Below are 16714 nucleotides of genomic sequence, written 5' to 3' on the forward strand. Positions count from 1 at the left end.
GTCCTAAAGCACAATATTGTTCTGTCATCCTTTTCTCTCTTTTCTAAACTATCTTTTGACTACTAGGACGTGGCCGGCGCCGTTATTGATAATCAAAGAGAGAGCATCAGTTTTGGGCATTGTGAATGTACTGCCAATACCAGGTACCATTCTTTTGACCTTTGAACAAAATTGATGGCCTCGGTCAATCACGGAGTAGCAACCATTGGCGATGTGGAACTAGTTCTACTGAGCCACGCCAGCGATCGTGGAGTTCAAAATGCTATAATTTATTGTTCTTAGAACAGATAAGCCTTCATTGTAATACTTAATTCAAAATACCAAGTTTGAAAACCTTTTGTTTTTACTCATACATCTTTATTATATTATGAAAGCATTTTGGATTTGACGATTTAAGGTGGATGTGAGTAGTCAACCAAGCTAAGCTAAGCTAAGCTATTTAATAAATCTGCGTTCAAACGGCACAAAAATACAATTTAAACTGATTTCAAATTTTGCATCTGAAGCTAGAACGGAGTTTGAAGAAACGAGGTTGTCCACATTACCTGTTTATGCTTTTGTAACCTCGAAATCTTGTAATTATGCATTCGTTTAAGCCGAGAATCTTATAAAAAAATGGATAGTACTTTACATTACAGGAAGATTCAGGAACAAAGAGATTCCATAGGGACTTATATTGAATTAAAAATATTTCCTGTTTTCACGAAAAATCAAACAAACTATACTTTGCTCAAAATGATTCAAATGTTTCAAACTTCAATCGATTGCCAGGAACTTTTGAAAAGGTATAAGATTTGTTGAAACTTAAGCTGGACCTCATTCGGCAACTTTAACTGCGATTTCGATTGCTGAGACTGGTTTATGTTTATATTTTAGATTAGACGAAGAGATGCATGTCTCAAGTCTCCCGACAAGTATGGGAGACTTTCAGCAACCAAAATGTTAATATAAACAAGTCTCATCAACCGAAATCGCACTTCAAGTTGCCGAGTGTGGACGAGGCTTTACGGTTTCCTATCGATTTATCCGACAGAAAGACGCTCAGCTCCGGCTTAAAGATTTATGTTGCTATGAGCAGAACAAAATATTGTTTGTTTTGCAGGGCTAGAAGTTGGTCACTTTTTAGTAACTTTGTCACTTTTTTCAGACTGGTCACTCAAAAGTTACTTTTATTGAAATTTGGTCCCTAAAGTCCCTTCTTTTTATATCATTTCCTTTCTGAGCATTTTTTTTCTACTCATTATTAAATACATTATATTGTTTCACAACAAGTGGTATGTATTCATTAGTTTATTATTAGGTTATTCGTTTATTATTTATTTGACGGGTTCCTTTTCTTTCGAGTCCTGTGGGAATTCACACGACCTAAATTGAGAAAATGGCTCAGATTCAGTAAGGAAGATTATTGTTTTGTTTTGCTTTGATATATCGCTTACACTTAAACATTATATGGAAGACAATTGGAATTCAAACGAAAATAGCTTTTCGCCTGAAAAAAATATGTAGTTTTTTTTGTTTATTTAAGTCACTCTACCAAAGTTTTGGAATTCGTGTCAAGAAAAAATATTTCCAAAAGTGACACTATTACAACATGTTTAACCAAGATTCGAAGTGTTATAACTTTTAAAGCTTGAATTTGTTAAAAATAATTCTCAACTGAATTAAAAAAAAAAATCAATAAAAATATGTACAGTGCACTAAATCACATGGCAGGGAACATTCCATGCTTTCAATGCTCTTGGTTGTATTGAATGGAAGGCAAACTTGTAAAAAGTGACTCAATTGAATCAAAAATATCAGATATTTCATTTCTAAGTTCCCTTATTTCTAGATATTTTCGAATCATTTGAAAGATTGGTAGATATGCATAGCTTTCAAACCTTTTTTGAAATTTTCGATAACTTTCAGTAATTGTTGTACCTTTTAAGAGGTTTACTGATATATTTTCTGCAATATTCGAATAGGTGTTTCTTGGATGGATACAAGATTTCTAAGGTGTTTTTTGGATCTGTTAATTTTTTAAAGAAATTTTCGTGTTAAATCATTTATGAATATTTTTTTTAAATTCCTTGATTTTTGAACATCTTTTTTTTCTAGTAAATCTTTCTAATGATATATATGTGAATCATGCAATAAAGTCTGCAGTGTATCTCTTTGAAAATGTTCCATTTTTGTAAGTAAATTCTCTTTGAATTAGTTTAAATTTGAAAAATTATATTCTACCTTGAAAATTAGTCTCGTAAAATTTTTTAGCCTTTTTTGTATTATAATCATCTTAAGTCAATTTTTCGATAAGCTTCTTTAAGTCATTGCCAATCTTCTGTCAACATTTTGTCCTTTATCTTTTTTCAATCCTCTATCATTGTTTTGCCACTTTTTCTAGAGGACCTCCCAATTTTTAATTTCATGACTCTTTCATGAAATGAAATTTCTGTAGATAAATGTAAATCTTAACTCAATTTCAAGTAAATTCTTTAAACTTTTTTTAATACAATAATAGACTTTTTCAACTGTTTTAGTGACATTGAAAAAAATCTGATGGTGTATACACTATAGAATGAATTTTCAAAATTTGTGGTTTTTTTTCAAAGAAAACGGATAAACTCGAAGTTCTTGTCGGGCTTAGTTGTCCTAGTCTTTACAGAACGAACTTTTGGTTCCCTCCCATTGTTTCTTTAGAACTTTAGGATTCTGCGTCCGCTATTCTTAAATTATCTAAATTATCTAAATTTAAAATGTTCCTCTTTCGTCCAACATATTATTTTTCTATTAGTAAGGCCAAGAGCCTTCCAAAAAACGTTTTTCCATTAACAGAATTGTCTTTAAAGCGTATTATTTTAGTTTTTTTATGTCATTTTTTAGTTAGTTTCCGTCTTGATCTGGTCACTAATTTTACCCTAATTTCACTTCAAAGTAACTATTTTGCCCTACTTTTTTACCGCATGGTCGCTTCTAGCCCTGGTTTTGGTTCCTCTTGCTATGTCCAATTCGCAATTGATGATTGCGGAGCAATAGGATCACGCTCTTTTTTTTAAACCAAAATTAAGTATGACCGTGGTTCAACATATAGTTCGATTCTATGAACTTAAAGTTGAGTACCTCTTTTTCCTCCTTGCGATGGTTCAAAACGGAGTTCGAACTGCGAACTCATAATTTATCCCTTTTTTTCCTTCGGCGAGGGAGCAAAGCTGAGTTCGATCTTATGAACTAAAAATTGAACTCTCTTTATTGAACTGAAAACACTTAGCGAGTTCACTTCGAACCGGTACAGCAACCAACGAACACGTCGATAAATTTTGTCACTTCGGAACAATTACCGGAAGACTATATGAAAGAACGTCATAATGGAATGTCCACCGTTTCAGCATGAAAATCTGTCCGTCATTGCCATCATATGGTGAGCGGCTTGGAATGTCCGGGAACTTCTGGATGTTATTTACTTCCCGTGGGAAGTAACATCCGGAAGTTTTGTTTGACCGGGAATGTCAAAACTTTCCACCGCTCTGTAATTGCAATGCAATGTACCGGAACAGCAACATCCGGGTACAAAATATTTTAACCATCCTTTAATTCCCTGAAAATAAACAACCCTCGTAAAAAAGGATAAATTTTAGTTCGGCTGCCAAACTTAGTATTGAGTATGTCTTTCAGAACATAATTTTGCGATTGCCCAGTCTTACTCAAAGTTGAGGGCTGCCACTGAAGTGCTGTTTTGAACCAAAATTACTTAATTTTGAGTTTTAATAAAGGAGCGTGATGGTGGTGATGATGACAGTCCAAATGTTAACATCATCACACAGTCAAGCGAAACAACTAAAACTAGGTTCATGGTAACACAACAGTGTTACCAGAGATTGTGAGTAGAAGTGAGTTCTTTCCCGGATAGAGAATTTGGAAGTGGAAAGTGATAAATAGCTATCGCTCATATAAGGACTTGAAACCCGCACTGAAACCTGCGTTGTAACACACAGGAGCTGTGTGTGTGTGTGTATGCTATTTGCTGCCTGTTTTGCTGCATTGAACGTTTCGTTGGATGTCGAAACTGGAGACGCTGATTGCGGGCGGTTCAAATCTGAAATTCTCTTCTGCTGACTTTTGACTCTCTCTCTTTCACCCGAGCAGTGAGTGTGTGTAGATAAACTTTCATTCGAGTATGAAAAGGAGCTCCTTAAAAATGAGAATAGTTGAAGTGAGACGAAGAAAAGGAAATTCCAATTTCATTCTTTCCTTTCGGTGATTCCAAGCCCTGGCTGTAACTTATTTTTCAAGGGGTTATGGGCCCAGACAGGTCTGGATTACGGAAATACGAGTTATTTCGAGTGGGGTACTCTCAAATATTTAACTTGCGGTTAGCAAGTGGAGCAGCCACCAGCCATCAGCCAGAGGGACCAGTCAGCGCCGAGATAAGCCAGCCTAGAAGAACAAACCAGCTCAGAGGGACCAACCAGGGCTGAGACCAGGCAGCGTATAATACTGTCAAATGTACTTCTAATTCCGGAACTAGACGAACACCTGATTTCGGTTAGAAAGTGCACCAAGAACGGGAAAAGAGTTACTTTTCTCGGAAACAAGTGCAGTTCGAGTTTTCGGGGGAAGGTTTTCGCCTAAGGAAAACTCCTGAACGACCTGAACTGCTTGGATATGTTTTGGAGCCCTAAATTTAAATGGAAAGCCTTACTAGGAAGGCAGCCAGCAGTCAAGCAATGGTAATGTGACATCTTGGCTCTGGAGCGTTGCAGCGAATAGTCCGTGACAATATGATAGAGGGTAACTGCCATATTCCAGCCAAGGTGGTGAAACAAGCTGTCTGCGAAAGCTGTATGGCAGGTAGACAAGCAGCCAAAAATTTTCACAACGTTCACAACGCTGCCTAGGTCGGGTAGACCATTAGAGCTTGTGCACTCGGACGTGTGTAGGTATATGGAGGTGCCGACGTTTGACGGATTCCGATATTTCGTCACGTTCATTGAGGACTACACCGACTTCATCACCGCCTATCTGCTCAAACACAAGAACGCGTTGTTCGACCACTTCAAGCTGTACAAGGCTATCGCAACCGCATACTTGGGTCAGATGCGACAACGGGCGTGAATACGTCAGGAACGAATTTCAAAGGCATTTTTTGATAAAGGAACTTAGATGATATTTACGGTCCGGTATACTCCGCAGCAGAATGGCGTCAACGGCCGAGCCAATCGTACGACGTACACTGATGGAGAAGGTTAGAGCGATGATCCATGGTAGCGGATTGTCGAAGACGTTGTGGTGCGAATCTGTTTTGTGCAATGCATACCTCACAAACAGATCACCATCAAGAGGTATTGTGGTCAAAAAAACACGTTTCGAGATGTGATTCGGTCGGAAGTCAAAGCTGAACATCCTGCGCGTATTCGGTTGTCCAGCGTACCCACAGATTCTGAAACGCTTTTCCTTGAGGAGCTTTGTTGGTGAGCTCGATTCGAAACCGAAACGTCTGATATTCATGGGTTACGAGAATAACGGATACCGGATTCAACGCAAAACGTGGTGTTCGATGAAACCATTGTTTTTGAGCCAATGCGTGGCGGTGCTGCGCCAGAGAAGGGCATTGAGAAGCCTGTCGAGGACCCACCTGAGGCCGTCACATTTGAGCGGTTGGCCGATGTGCATGAGTCAGAACAAAAATACACATTCGAGCAGCTAGACGATGCTCCTCATGCACCCGAAAACACATTCGAGAATTCAGCCGATGCGCCAGCAACAGAAAACACATCTGAGCGATTAGCCGATGTGCCTGCTGATCCCGATCACAAAGTGGGTAACGTTGAGGTTGTTGACGATCACAGCGAGAGAAGAAGATTACAAGGGAAGGAGATCAAGACTTTGAAAGCGACCAGCTTACCTCCGTGTCACAGGAAACCCATCTTGTCAAAGTGGGTGTTCACCGTGAAGGACGATTGTCGCTACAAGGCTCGATTATTCGCGGAAGGGTGTTCCCAATGACCAGGATTGGACTACTGGGAAACGCTCCGGTCGACAAGATGTGGAGAGCTTACGGATCGTCTAAGCGTTTGTGAACGAATTTGAAAGAGTCGTTCATCAGATGGACGTCAAAACTGCATTCCTAAATGGAAATTTAGAAGAGGAAACCTTCTACCATTGCCAACTGATAACGTCAGCCAATCGAAGGTCGTTCGATTGAGGAAAAGCCTCTACGGCTTGAAGTAAGCGGGTCGTGCTGGGAACCAGCGATTCGACGACGAGATAAGAAAGCTTGGTTTCTATCCATTGAAGAGTGGAGTGACTGTTACGTTTACCGGTCCTGCAAGCCAGGACTCACACTTATTCTGTACGTGGATGATATCCTGATCGCCGGAAAAGACGTTTCATGTACGTTATCTGGACCAAGCCCGAGCTAAGAACGCTATTCCAGATGAAACTCTTTCTGGAGGTCAAGGCTTTCCATCAAACGAGACTCCACCAAGAGTATGATCGAGATTTCGCAAGCAGGATACGTCGAGAAGGTTCTGCAGCGATTTGGTATGGCTGATCGTAAACCTGTTTCAAACTGCTCGTCACGAACGTTCGCTGAATTAAACTGAACGATGGTGAGGTTATCAGCGAACAGCCGTTCAAAGAATTGATTGGTTAACTACAATACCTGACGACATCTCAAAGATCAAATATCTTTGCTGCGGTTAGCTTACTGAGCAAGTACCAGGCCAGACCAGCAGATAGGCGCTGGCAAGGCCTGAAGCGTATTCTGCGATACCTCCGAAGTACGACCGATACGATGTTGGTATTACACAGAATCGCGAAACCGGCATCACTTATTGGATATATGTGCATATGCAGACTTTGTAATCAATTCCAATGACCGAAGCTCTGTATTAGACTATGACAGGAACTACATACATACATACATGAACTTTGGAAATCTATTTTCGTGGTCAACGAAACGTCAGTAGACGAGCAGTCTGTTAATTATCAACCGAAGCTGAGATAGGAGCCCTTTGCCCTGCAGTCAAGGGAGGTTTGTAGTTAACACTCCTTTCACGTTAATGGAGGACAACATCCTTGCATTCAGTACCTGGAAGAGGCACGGATCCATCAGCGGATTAAGCATCTGGACGTGAAGTATGCATTCATCTAGGAAATGATAAGAAGCTATCAGCTTTCTTTGAGACACATCTCTGCTGAGGATCAGCCAGCTGATGCGTTCACGAAGGCGTTACCAAGGGCGAGACACGCGAAACAGTTCAGCATTCTCAATTTAAGAATTGAGGGGAGGTTTTGAAACTTAAGGTTTTTTATCGGTTCCTCCAGCAGAACGACGTTTGGCTTCAATCTGAAGATTTCTGCTGTCACGAGCAGAACCAAACCACAATTTGTTTTGGTTCCTCTTGCTATGTTCAATTCGCATTTGATGATTGCCGAGAACAATAGGATGGCGATGATGACGACAGCACAAATGTTTACATATTCAAACGGTTAAACAAGACTACTTCAACATGGTTGATAGTAACAAAACAGTGTTGCCAAAAATTCTGATTCAAATTACCAAATTACTCATTGAGAAATAGGTACTTCATCGGTTTGCAAATTTGAAAAGTATAAGATGACAAATAGCTATCCCTAATGTAATGGGTAGTCATATATGGCTTGACAACCAATTTTGAAAAAAAACTTCAAAAAAATAAGAAAAAAACTAAAACAAAATATAGAAAGTACAAAAAAAATAAGAATGTACAAAATAATATAAAGTCTGCTTCATTTAATATTGGAACACAAACAATTGCGTGTAGTTCAGTCATTTATTAACGAATTCATAATTTGTTTTTCATACAAATGTAGCATTTTCTTTACTCTTTCATAAAAAAAAAATTTAAAAAATTATTCATTGCTGTTTCGAAGAAATTCTCGTACTTTTCCCGTAATACGGCACATTAGGCGGCGCACACCCTTTTCGTCCACCGTTTTGGCGATTTGATTCCACCAGTTCTTCATTTGAGTCATGTTTAACAAGTTTTCCCTTTGCCTTAAGCCTTTTTTTTTTTGTTTCGATTATAGTCGTTTTAACATCTTTATGTCATTCACGACTTATATATCAACGATGAAGTTGGCGAACAAGTAGTTGAAAAACTTATCCGGTACAACTGTTATCGATGTTTACTCTTGGGCTCGAACTCACGGACATCGGCTCAGAAAGCAACTGACTTGCCAACTGAGCTATATCACAAGCCTTGCCTTAAGCCTCCGCTTCGTGATTGCCCAGTATTTCTCTATCGGCCGGAACTGGGGGCAGTTTGGGGGGTTGAGGTCCTTCGGTATTACGCTAACCCCGTTCGTTGCGTACCATTCCATAACCGTTTTGCTGTAATGGCAGCTTGCGAGGTCCGGCCAAAACATTACTGGACGGTCGTGGGCACGAATAAACGGCAGAATCCGTTTCTGTAGGCACTCTTTTTTGTAGACTTCTGATGTCATTGTCTTGTCAGTGAGAAAGACTTTGGTTTTCTGTCCACAACTGCATATTCCCTGCCAAATCATGTACTTGCGGGCGAATTTATCCGCAAACACGAACTTAAATTTTGCAGGTACATCCCCCCAAGCCGTCGCCAAATAAAATTTTTGACCTGGGATTTGCCCAAAGTCCGCCTTCACGTAGGTCTCATCGTCCATCAGAATACATCCGTCGAACTTGGTCAGCACTTGGTCGTACAGCTTTCGAGCACGGATTTTGGCCACATTGTTCTGCTTCAGCGTCCGATTTGGCTGTTTGCTGGCTCGGAATGACCTTCTTCCTTCCCGGAGACGAATTCGTCGCACCGTACTGTGAGCGACCTGGAACTTATTGGCCAAATCGCGGTCTGAAAGATTGGGATTCCTCTTGACGGCCTTGCTGACTTTCCCATGCAGTTTCCGGTCGACAGTTCCACTCCGACGCTTCGAATGCGGCTTCCGAGCCGTCGTCAATGTTTCCTTGTACTGCTTGATAACACGCCATACGGTATTTCTGGGCATTTTAAGCTGTTTAGCTAGCTTCGATGCCGACAACAATGGATTTTCAAGAAAACTGTGCACAATTTGATCTCTCCGTTCGGCTTCCATGGCGGTTGTTTACAAAATGCTATCGTTTGGTGTTATGAGATAAATACATAGTGAAAGGTAATGAATTTCCCGACACGTGGGTGAAAAAAGTTTCCAAATCCGTCCACTAGGAGCGCCACAATGAGCAAAAGAATTTGTTCCAATATTAAATGAAGCAGACTTTAAGTGAAAAGCTACCGCCCATGGGGAGTGAATAAACCAATCGGATTTAAATAAAAAAAAATTGAATTAAAGAAAACATTTTTCCAACACTGAAAATTGCGTTGTGATTTAATTTTCAACAAGATTCATTTATTTAAAAAAGCTAAATGCTCAATTTCGATAATTTATTTAAATTTGAACTGTTTGCCGTGTTTGTTAATTGTTGTCATATTTGTCATTTTTGTAGATTTTGTAATTTTTGTTATTATTGTCATATTTGAAATTTTTGTAATTTTTGTAATATTTGTAAATTTTGTAATTTTTGTAATTTTTATAATTTTTAAATTTATGTAATTTTTGTAATTTTTGTTTTTTTTTGTCATTTTTGTCATTTCTGTCATTTTTGTCATTTTTGTCATTTTTGTCATTTTTGTCATTTTTGTCATTTTTGTCATTTTTGTCATTTTTGTCATTTTTGTCAGTTTTGTCATTTTTGTCATTTTTGTCATTTTTGTCATTTTTGTCATTTTTGTCATTTTTGTCATTTTTGTCATTTTTGTCATTTTTGTCATTTTTGTCATTTTTGTCATTTTTGTCATTTTTGTCATTTTTGTCATTTTTGTCATTTTTGTCAATTTTTTTGGAATTTTTGTCATTTTTGTCATTTTTGTCATTTTTGTCATTTTTGTCATTTTTGTCATTTTTGTCATTTTTGTCATTTTTGTCATTTTTGTCATTTTTGTCATTTTTGTCATTTTTGTCATTTTTGTCATTTTTGTCATTTTTGTCATTTTTGTCATTTTTGTCATTTTTGTCATTTTTGTCATTTTTGTCATTTTTGTCATTTTTGTCATTTTTGTCATTTTTGTCATTTTTGTCATTTTTGTCATTTTTGTCATTTTTGTCATTTTTGTCATTTTTGTCATTTTTGTCATTTTTGTCATTTTTGTCATTTTTGTTATTTTTGTCATTTTTGTCATTTTTGTCATTTTTGGCATTTTTGTCAATTTTGTCAATTTTGTCATTTCTGTCATTTTTGTCATTTTTGTCATTTTTGTCATTTCTGTCATTTTTGTCATTTTTGTCATTTTTATCATTTTTGTCATTTTTGTCATTTTTGTAATTTTTTTCATTTTTTTCATTTTTTTCATTTTTTTCATTTTTGTCATTTTTGTCAATTTTGTCATTTTTGTCATTTTTGTCATTTTTGTCATTTTTGTCAATTTTGTCAATTTTGTCATTATTGTCATTTCTGTCATTTTTGTCATTTTTGTCATTTTTGTCATTTCTGTCATTTTTGTCATTTTTGTCATTTTTGTCATTTTTATCATTTTTGTCATTTTTGTCATTTTTGTAATTTTTTTCATTTTTTTCATTTTTTTCATTTTTGTCATTTTTGTCAATTTTGTCATTTTTGTCATTTTTGTCATTTTTGTCATTTTTGTCATTTTTGTCATTTTTGTCATTTTTGTCATTTTTGTCATTTTTGTCATTTTTGTCATTTTTGTCATTTTTGTCATTTTTGTCATTTTTGTCATTTTTGTCATTTTTGTCATTTTTGTCATTTTTGTCATTTTTGTCATTTTTGTCATTTTTGTCATTTTTGTCATTTTTGTCATTTTTGTCATTTTTGTCATTTTTGTCATTTTTGTCATTTTTGTCATTTTTGTCATTTTTGTCATTTTTGTCATTTTTGTCATTTTTGTCATTTTTGTCATTTTTGTCATTTTTGTCATTTTTGTCATTTTTGTCATTTTTGTCATTTTTGTCATTTTTGTCATTTTTGTCATTTTTGTCATTTTTGTCATTTTTGTCATTTTTGTCATTTTTGTCATTTTTGTCATTTTTGTCATTTTTGTCATTTTTGTCATTTTTGTCATTTTTGTCATTTTTGTCATTTTTGTCATTTTTGTCATTTTTGTCATTTTTGTCATTTTTGTCATTTTTGTCATTTTTGTCATTTTTGTCATTTTTGTCATTTTTGTCATTTTTGTCATTATTGTCATTATTGTCATTTTTGTCATTTTTGTCATTTTTGTCATTTTTGTCATTTTTGTCATTTTTGTCATTTTTGTCATTTTTGTCATTTTTGTCATTTTTGTCATTTTTGTCATTTTTGTCATTTTTGTCATTTTTGTCATTTTTGTCATTTTTGTCATTTTTGTCATTTTTGTCATTTTTGTCATTTTTGTCATTTTTGTCATTTTTGTCATTTTTGTCATTTTTGTCATTTTTGTCAGTTTTGTCATTTTTGTCATTTTTGTCATTTTTGTCATTTTTGTCATTTTTGTCATTTTTGTCATTTTTGTCATTTTGTCATTTTTGTCATTTTTGTCATTTTTGTCATTTTTGTCATTTTTGTCATTTTTGTCATTTTTGTCATTTTTGTCATTTTTGTCATTTTTGTCATTTTTGTCATTTTTGTCATTTCTGTCATTTTTGTCATTTTTGTCATTTTTGTCATTTTTGTCATTTTTGTCATTTTTGTCATTTTTGTCATTTTTGTCATTTTTGTCATTTTTGTCATTTTTGTCATTTTTGTCATTTTTGTCATTTTTGTCATTTTTGTCATTTTTGTCATTTTTATCATTTTTGTCATTTTTGTCATTTTTGTCATTTTTGTCATTTTTGTCATTTTTGTCATTTTTGTCATTTTTGTCATTTTTCTCATTTTTGTCATTTTTGTCATTTTTGTCATTTTTGTCATTTTTGTCATTTTTGTCATTTTTGTCATTTTTGTCATTTTTGTCATTTTTCTCATTTTCGTCAGCAATATTATTATTATTTTTTAATTTCTGCTTTTTTCATAAGGGAAAAGCCAGTTGAATAAAACGAGAGAACCGTCACTGATTATTGAATAACAAATCGCATTTGTTTCGAAAACGATTTAACTAACTGATCAATTTTCTATGAATCTGACCGTGTAGCATAAAATGTCGATTTTTTTTTTTTTCGTTTTCTCATCTGATTCCATGTGGAAGGTGGATATTCCCTAATGGCCTTTGTTCTGTACAAGCTGATTCGTTTCATTTGATGCCTACGTTAAGGCGTACAACCGTTCCCAAACAAGAGGTAATAAACAGTGAAAGTTATCATTTCCGCGCGCCACCTTTTGGCCTCATCAGGGAATCGGGCTCCCAATAATGTTGTGGGTTGTTATACAGATTTTGTTCAAAGGAAGTGAAATACATACTACATAAGTATACACAAAACATCGACAGCAGGTACTCACTTGAAGAAGTAGGTTCCATTCTCGTAGCCGAAAAAGGGCACCGTGTACGTCAGCATCCAGATATTGCCCCCGCCACAATCGTAATAGGGCTTGGACCAGCGGCCATCTTCGTACTTGACCGACAGGATTTCGTCCGCCTGCCGAATCGTGTTGTTCGAATAGATGTGGAAGGCTAATGTGTGTGCGTGTGTGTGTATTGGTACGCGTGTATACCCGAGGGAAGAAAGTTCACCGAAAAATCCGCCAGCATCGTAGGAGACGATACGGTCCAATAGGTACAGGATTTTTTTTTTGTTTCGGTCGTCCGATCCGGTTCAGGGAAGCGTGAAAGCAAGAACAATATAAGCGAATGGAAGAAAATTGGAGGTATTATTGCATTAAGCTCGTTTCAGGTCCGATGGGTTATTATTATATAGGTATCTACAATACATTTTCTCTGTTTGTTGTTTCTGATTTCTCCGAATCCGGTCTAGGCACTGAAATCTTTATGAAGGATAAATTCGGTATGGTATGAATTATGAATGGCTGGAAGGGTTTTCAAATATTAAAAGGCAAATTTAGAAAAACGTTCCTTTGAATTTCAAGTTCTTATGATATCTGATGGCATGTCGTATTGGGATCATGAATCTTAAATGGCTTTATATCAGGGACTTTTTGTTTGAAAAAGTCGCAAACTAATCCTCTCTTTGATCTACCAAAAACCATTGCATCCAAAAAATAATAATGTTAATTATACCACCTGAATATATGGAATTAGCTCAAGCTGGAAAGAGAAACCAAAAACCATTTCAAACGTATTTATCATTGTTATATCTCAAAAACCTATCCGGAATGGGATTTCCCTTTTTGCCGATTACTTTTTACTAATCTGTGTCACTCAAAATCGCATAACAGCAACTACGCTGGATGATGATATCTTGCGAAAGCATTAAGGCGAAATTTCCCAGAGGAAATTTGTATCCCGTCAAACGGGCACACGACCATGCATCCACCCACAACCCACAGAGACCAGACAAAGAGCAAAATTCCTTAATAGCAGCTTCCGAAAATAAACCACCCAACAGCCAACAACCATAAGCAAGACAACGACGACGATAATCGCGTATGAGGACCATGTCCCCTGTCCTGTCCTGACTGACTGACTGAATGCTCCACCACCTCCACTTGTCTTGTCGTTTGTTCCGGACATGGAAACGTAATCAGATTGGACCAGGAACGAAGTTTTCCCTCTGAGTTTTCTGAGCTTGGAGGTCCTTCACACACATGGGTTGTAAAAGTCGGCAATGAGTTTGGAAACATTTTGAAACTTTAATGCTGTCCGGAACTTGGCAACTATGAGTGGAACATTTGGTCAATTTCTAAACTCATTTTTTAAATATTACTTTAACTATAAATTCTTTAAAAAAATTAAGATTTTGATTTTAAAAAAATAAAAGAAAAATTTGCTGTTTTTTAACCATTCACTGTGTTGAAAGGTTAAAAAACTTCAGAAAAACCGTTCTTTTTGCTGAAGGTATCTTAGGATGTGGTTGTTAACGAAAAGATCCTCCCATAGGATCTTTGCATGGTTGCATACGGCGGATCATACCGTATCAACATAAGTTTGGTTTTTCCGGAATTTCGAGATAAATATGGCCTTTCCGCCAGCTAAGACCAAGATGGCAGCCTCATCGCGGGAAAGGGACTTTAGGCTAGCAACTAACTGCTCCTGATTAATCAAGCGTTACGGAAACTGAGACTAGAAATTGGAACTTTGGTAACGACTTTTAGCATGAAAACACGGACTAGAATTGGAACATGGAATGTTTTGACCCTTGCTCAGCCAGCTAAGCTGGCTCAACTTGCTAGAGAAGCTAGCCACCTCAAGCTTAAAATTCTGGGACTGGGCGAAGTCCGTTGGCCTAACACTGGAGAACACAAGACAAAGTCCGGGCAAGTCTTCTGGCATACGAAGAGAAAACGATACTCAGGAACGAGGAGTTGGTTTCCTGTTAAGCCCGCAGACCCATGCGGCCTTTATAAGATGGGAACCGATAAACGAAAGAATAATCGAAGCCAGATTCAGAACACGAGTTAGAAACTTTACCATGGTCCAGTGTGATGCGCCAACTGACGTTGCCGATTTGCAGAAGAAAGAAAAGTTCTACAGGAAATTAGACAAAGTGGTTGAGAAAATTACGAAGGGTGACAAATCCATTTGGGCAACTTCAACGTAAAAATTGGCTTCGACAATCAAGATCTTGAGCACATCATGGGGCGCCATGGTCTAGGATAGATGAGCGGAGAGCTGTTTGTAGAATTTTGTGCCAACAACAAAATGGTGCTCTTCCCCTAGCGACCAGCACTTGGGTATGCCGAGATGGCCGAACAGAAAATCAAATTAACCACATCTGCATCAGCCAAAAATGCAGAATGAGCCTTCTAGATGTCCGGAACAAACGAGGCGCAGACATTACATCTGAACATCGCCTCGTCCTTGGCGAGATACGACGGAGAGTTGCACGTGTCCAACGGCACAAGGAGAAAGTCGGGTGTCGCTACGACGTCCGCCGGTTGGAGAGTCCAGAGGTGAAAAGAGCATACGTTGAACAACTTGAATCCCGAGCCTCGAAACTGCCTATAGACGGAACAGTCGAAGAGCAGCGGTGTGGAATCAAGAATGCTTTTATCACGACAAGCCATGGTACTCTCGGTAATGTCTTTTTTAATTAGTTGATCACCCTGCTGGTAAATCCTTTATATCCACCGCGTCTTTCCAGTTTGCTATTCTGGGTTCATGGGTGCAATCGGTGACTCATAATACTATGTACCCCTACACCATTAAGTCCACCTGGGAGCCATAATTCCCATCCGGACCTGCAACGAAGGCTATACCCGTCATGGGAGACCATACACGCGCAAAGCGCGCCACGGCAATACTCATGTATACGTACTGCTCCAGAATATATATCCTGCCTCATATTACAATTCAAGACTAAGGACCTCCGGCTTTTACTCGTAACTCGAGGCTCGCTTGGTTTCCACGACTATCGTGCGCTCCGCCTCAGTTCGAAACCTCTGGTAGAGACCAATGACCTCTCCTCCAACGACTCGAGATCTTGGCTCAGCTTGGTTTAGCTCGTGGCCCTCTCCTCTTTGCCCGTCCGTGTGCCGGTCGAGAGCAACTTATCCTGTACACGCCTGTCACAGTACACACCCGGGGCTTAACGAAACTACTCGGATGATTCCCGGCGAAGACGTCATCCTCCACCGACTAGAGTTACTCATCTGCCCGCGACGTGAAGTCACTCTACCCGAAAGTATTCCGCGGCGTGAATACTCTTCCTCCTACGAGTTCGACTGCGAAGGAAGTAAAGTCCTATCCACACGGATACTCCTCGGCGATGGAGGTATTCTATACAAAGTTTGCGACGTACCTAAAAGCTCGGCATACGCAGGAGGTAAAGTCTTATCTTTGTATGCTTTACTGCTAGGAACGGACGCACACTAATCGAAGGCCGAAAGGACATTCTACTCCTACCGTGACCCGGTATTCCACCTTCCTTTAGCTGAAAACTTTGGGGCTAGGCTTTTTGCCCGCCGTGTGCCGAATCAAGAGCAGCTTAACCTAGACTCCTACGGGACTTTTACGATTGCGACTCAGATGAATCCCGACGGTGATACCCGAAAGTACTCCGCGACGTGAATACTCTCCCCCCTACGAGTTCGACTGCGGAGAAGGTCCTGTCTTATCCCCACCGCCTCTGTCACAGAGAGCGCCTTTGACTCGGATGCTCCGCTATGGTTACGTTGGAGGTATCCTACACACAGACGCGCGACGTACCTAAAAGTTCGGCATACGCAGAAGGTATAGTCTTATCTTTGTATGCTTTACTGCCAGGATCGAACGCACACTACTCAAGTGCTCCCCGACGAAGGAGTCACCCTTTACCGGTCGCGGACTGGTGCTGGTTCCAACATGATACGGGTGAAACCATCCATCACCACGCGCCAAGTATTGGCATCATCACACATCCTCCGTTCGATGTTGTCGGCTGTCGTTTCTGGTCCGCAGGCAGCAGGCATGTAAGTGCGTTTCGAATCTCGGACAGTTGAACAATACGTGCTCTGGCGTCTCAACTGTGTCACCGCCGGTTGGGCAGAATGGCGAGGCAACGTGTCAAAACCGATGGTGGTACTACGTTAAGCATCCGTTACCAGTCAAGAACTGCGTCATGCAGAAATCCACCTCTCCATGTCTCCGATCCATCC

The 16714-nt window shown here is 38.4% G+C and overlaps 1 protein-coding gene across 2 annotated transcripts in view; it reads right to left on the reverse strand.

The window, feature by feature from the left end:
- The window catches only part of LOC129755136 (uncharacterized), an 824173-nt gene that overhangs the window by 268140 nt on the left and 539319 nt on the right, over window positions 1-16714 (reverse strand). For both annotated transcript variants that reach the window (XM_055751488.1, XM_055751489.1), the window contains exon 9: window positions 12464-12635. In XM_055751488.1, coding sequence (XP_055607463.1) covers window positions 12464-12635 — 172 coding nt within the window. The remainder of the gene's footprint in view (window positions 1-12463; window positions 12636-16714) is intronic.

This window comes from Uranotaenia lowii, chromosome 3 (genome assembly GCF_029784155.1).
Source record: "Uranotaenia lowii strain MFRU-FL chromosome 3, ASM2978415v1, whole genome shotgun sequence".
NCBI lineage: Eukaryota > Metazoa > Arthropoda > Insecta > Diptera > Culicidae > Uranotaenia > Uranotaenia lowii.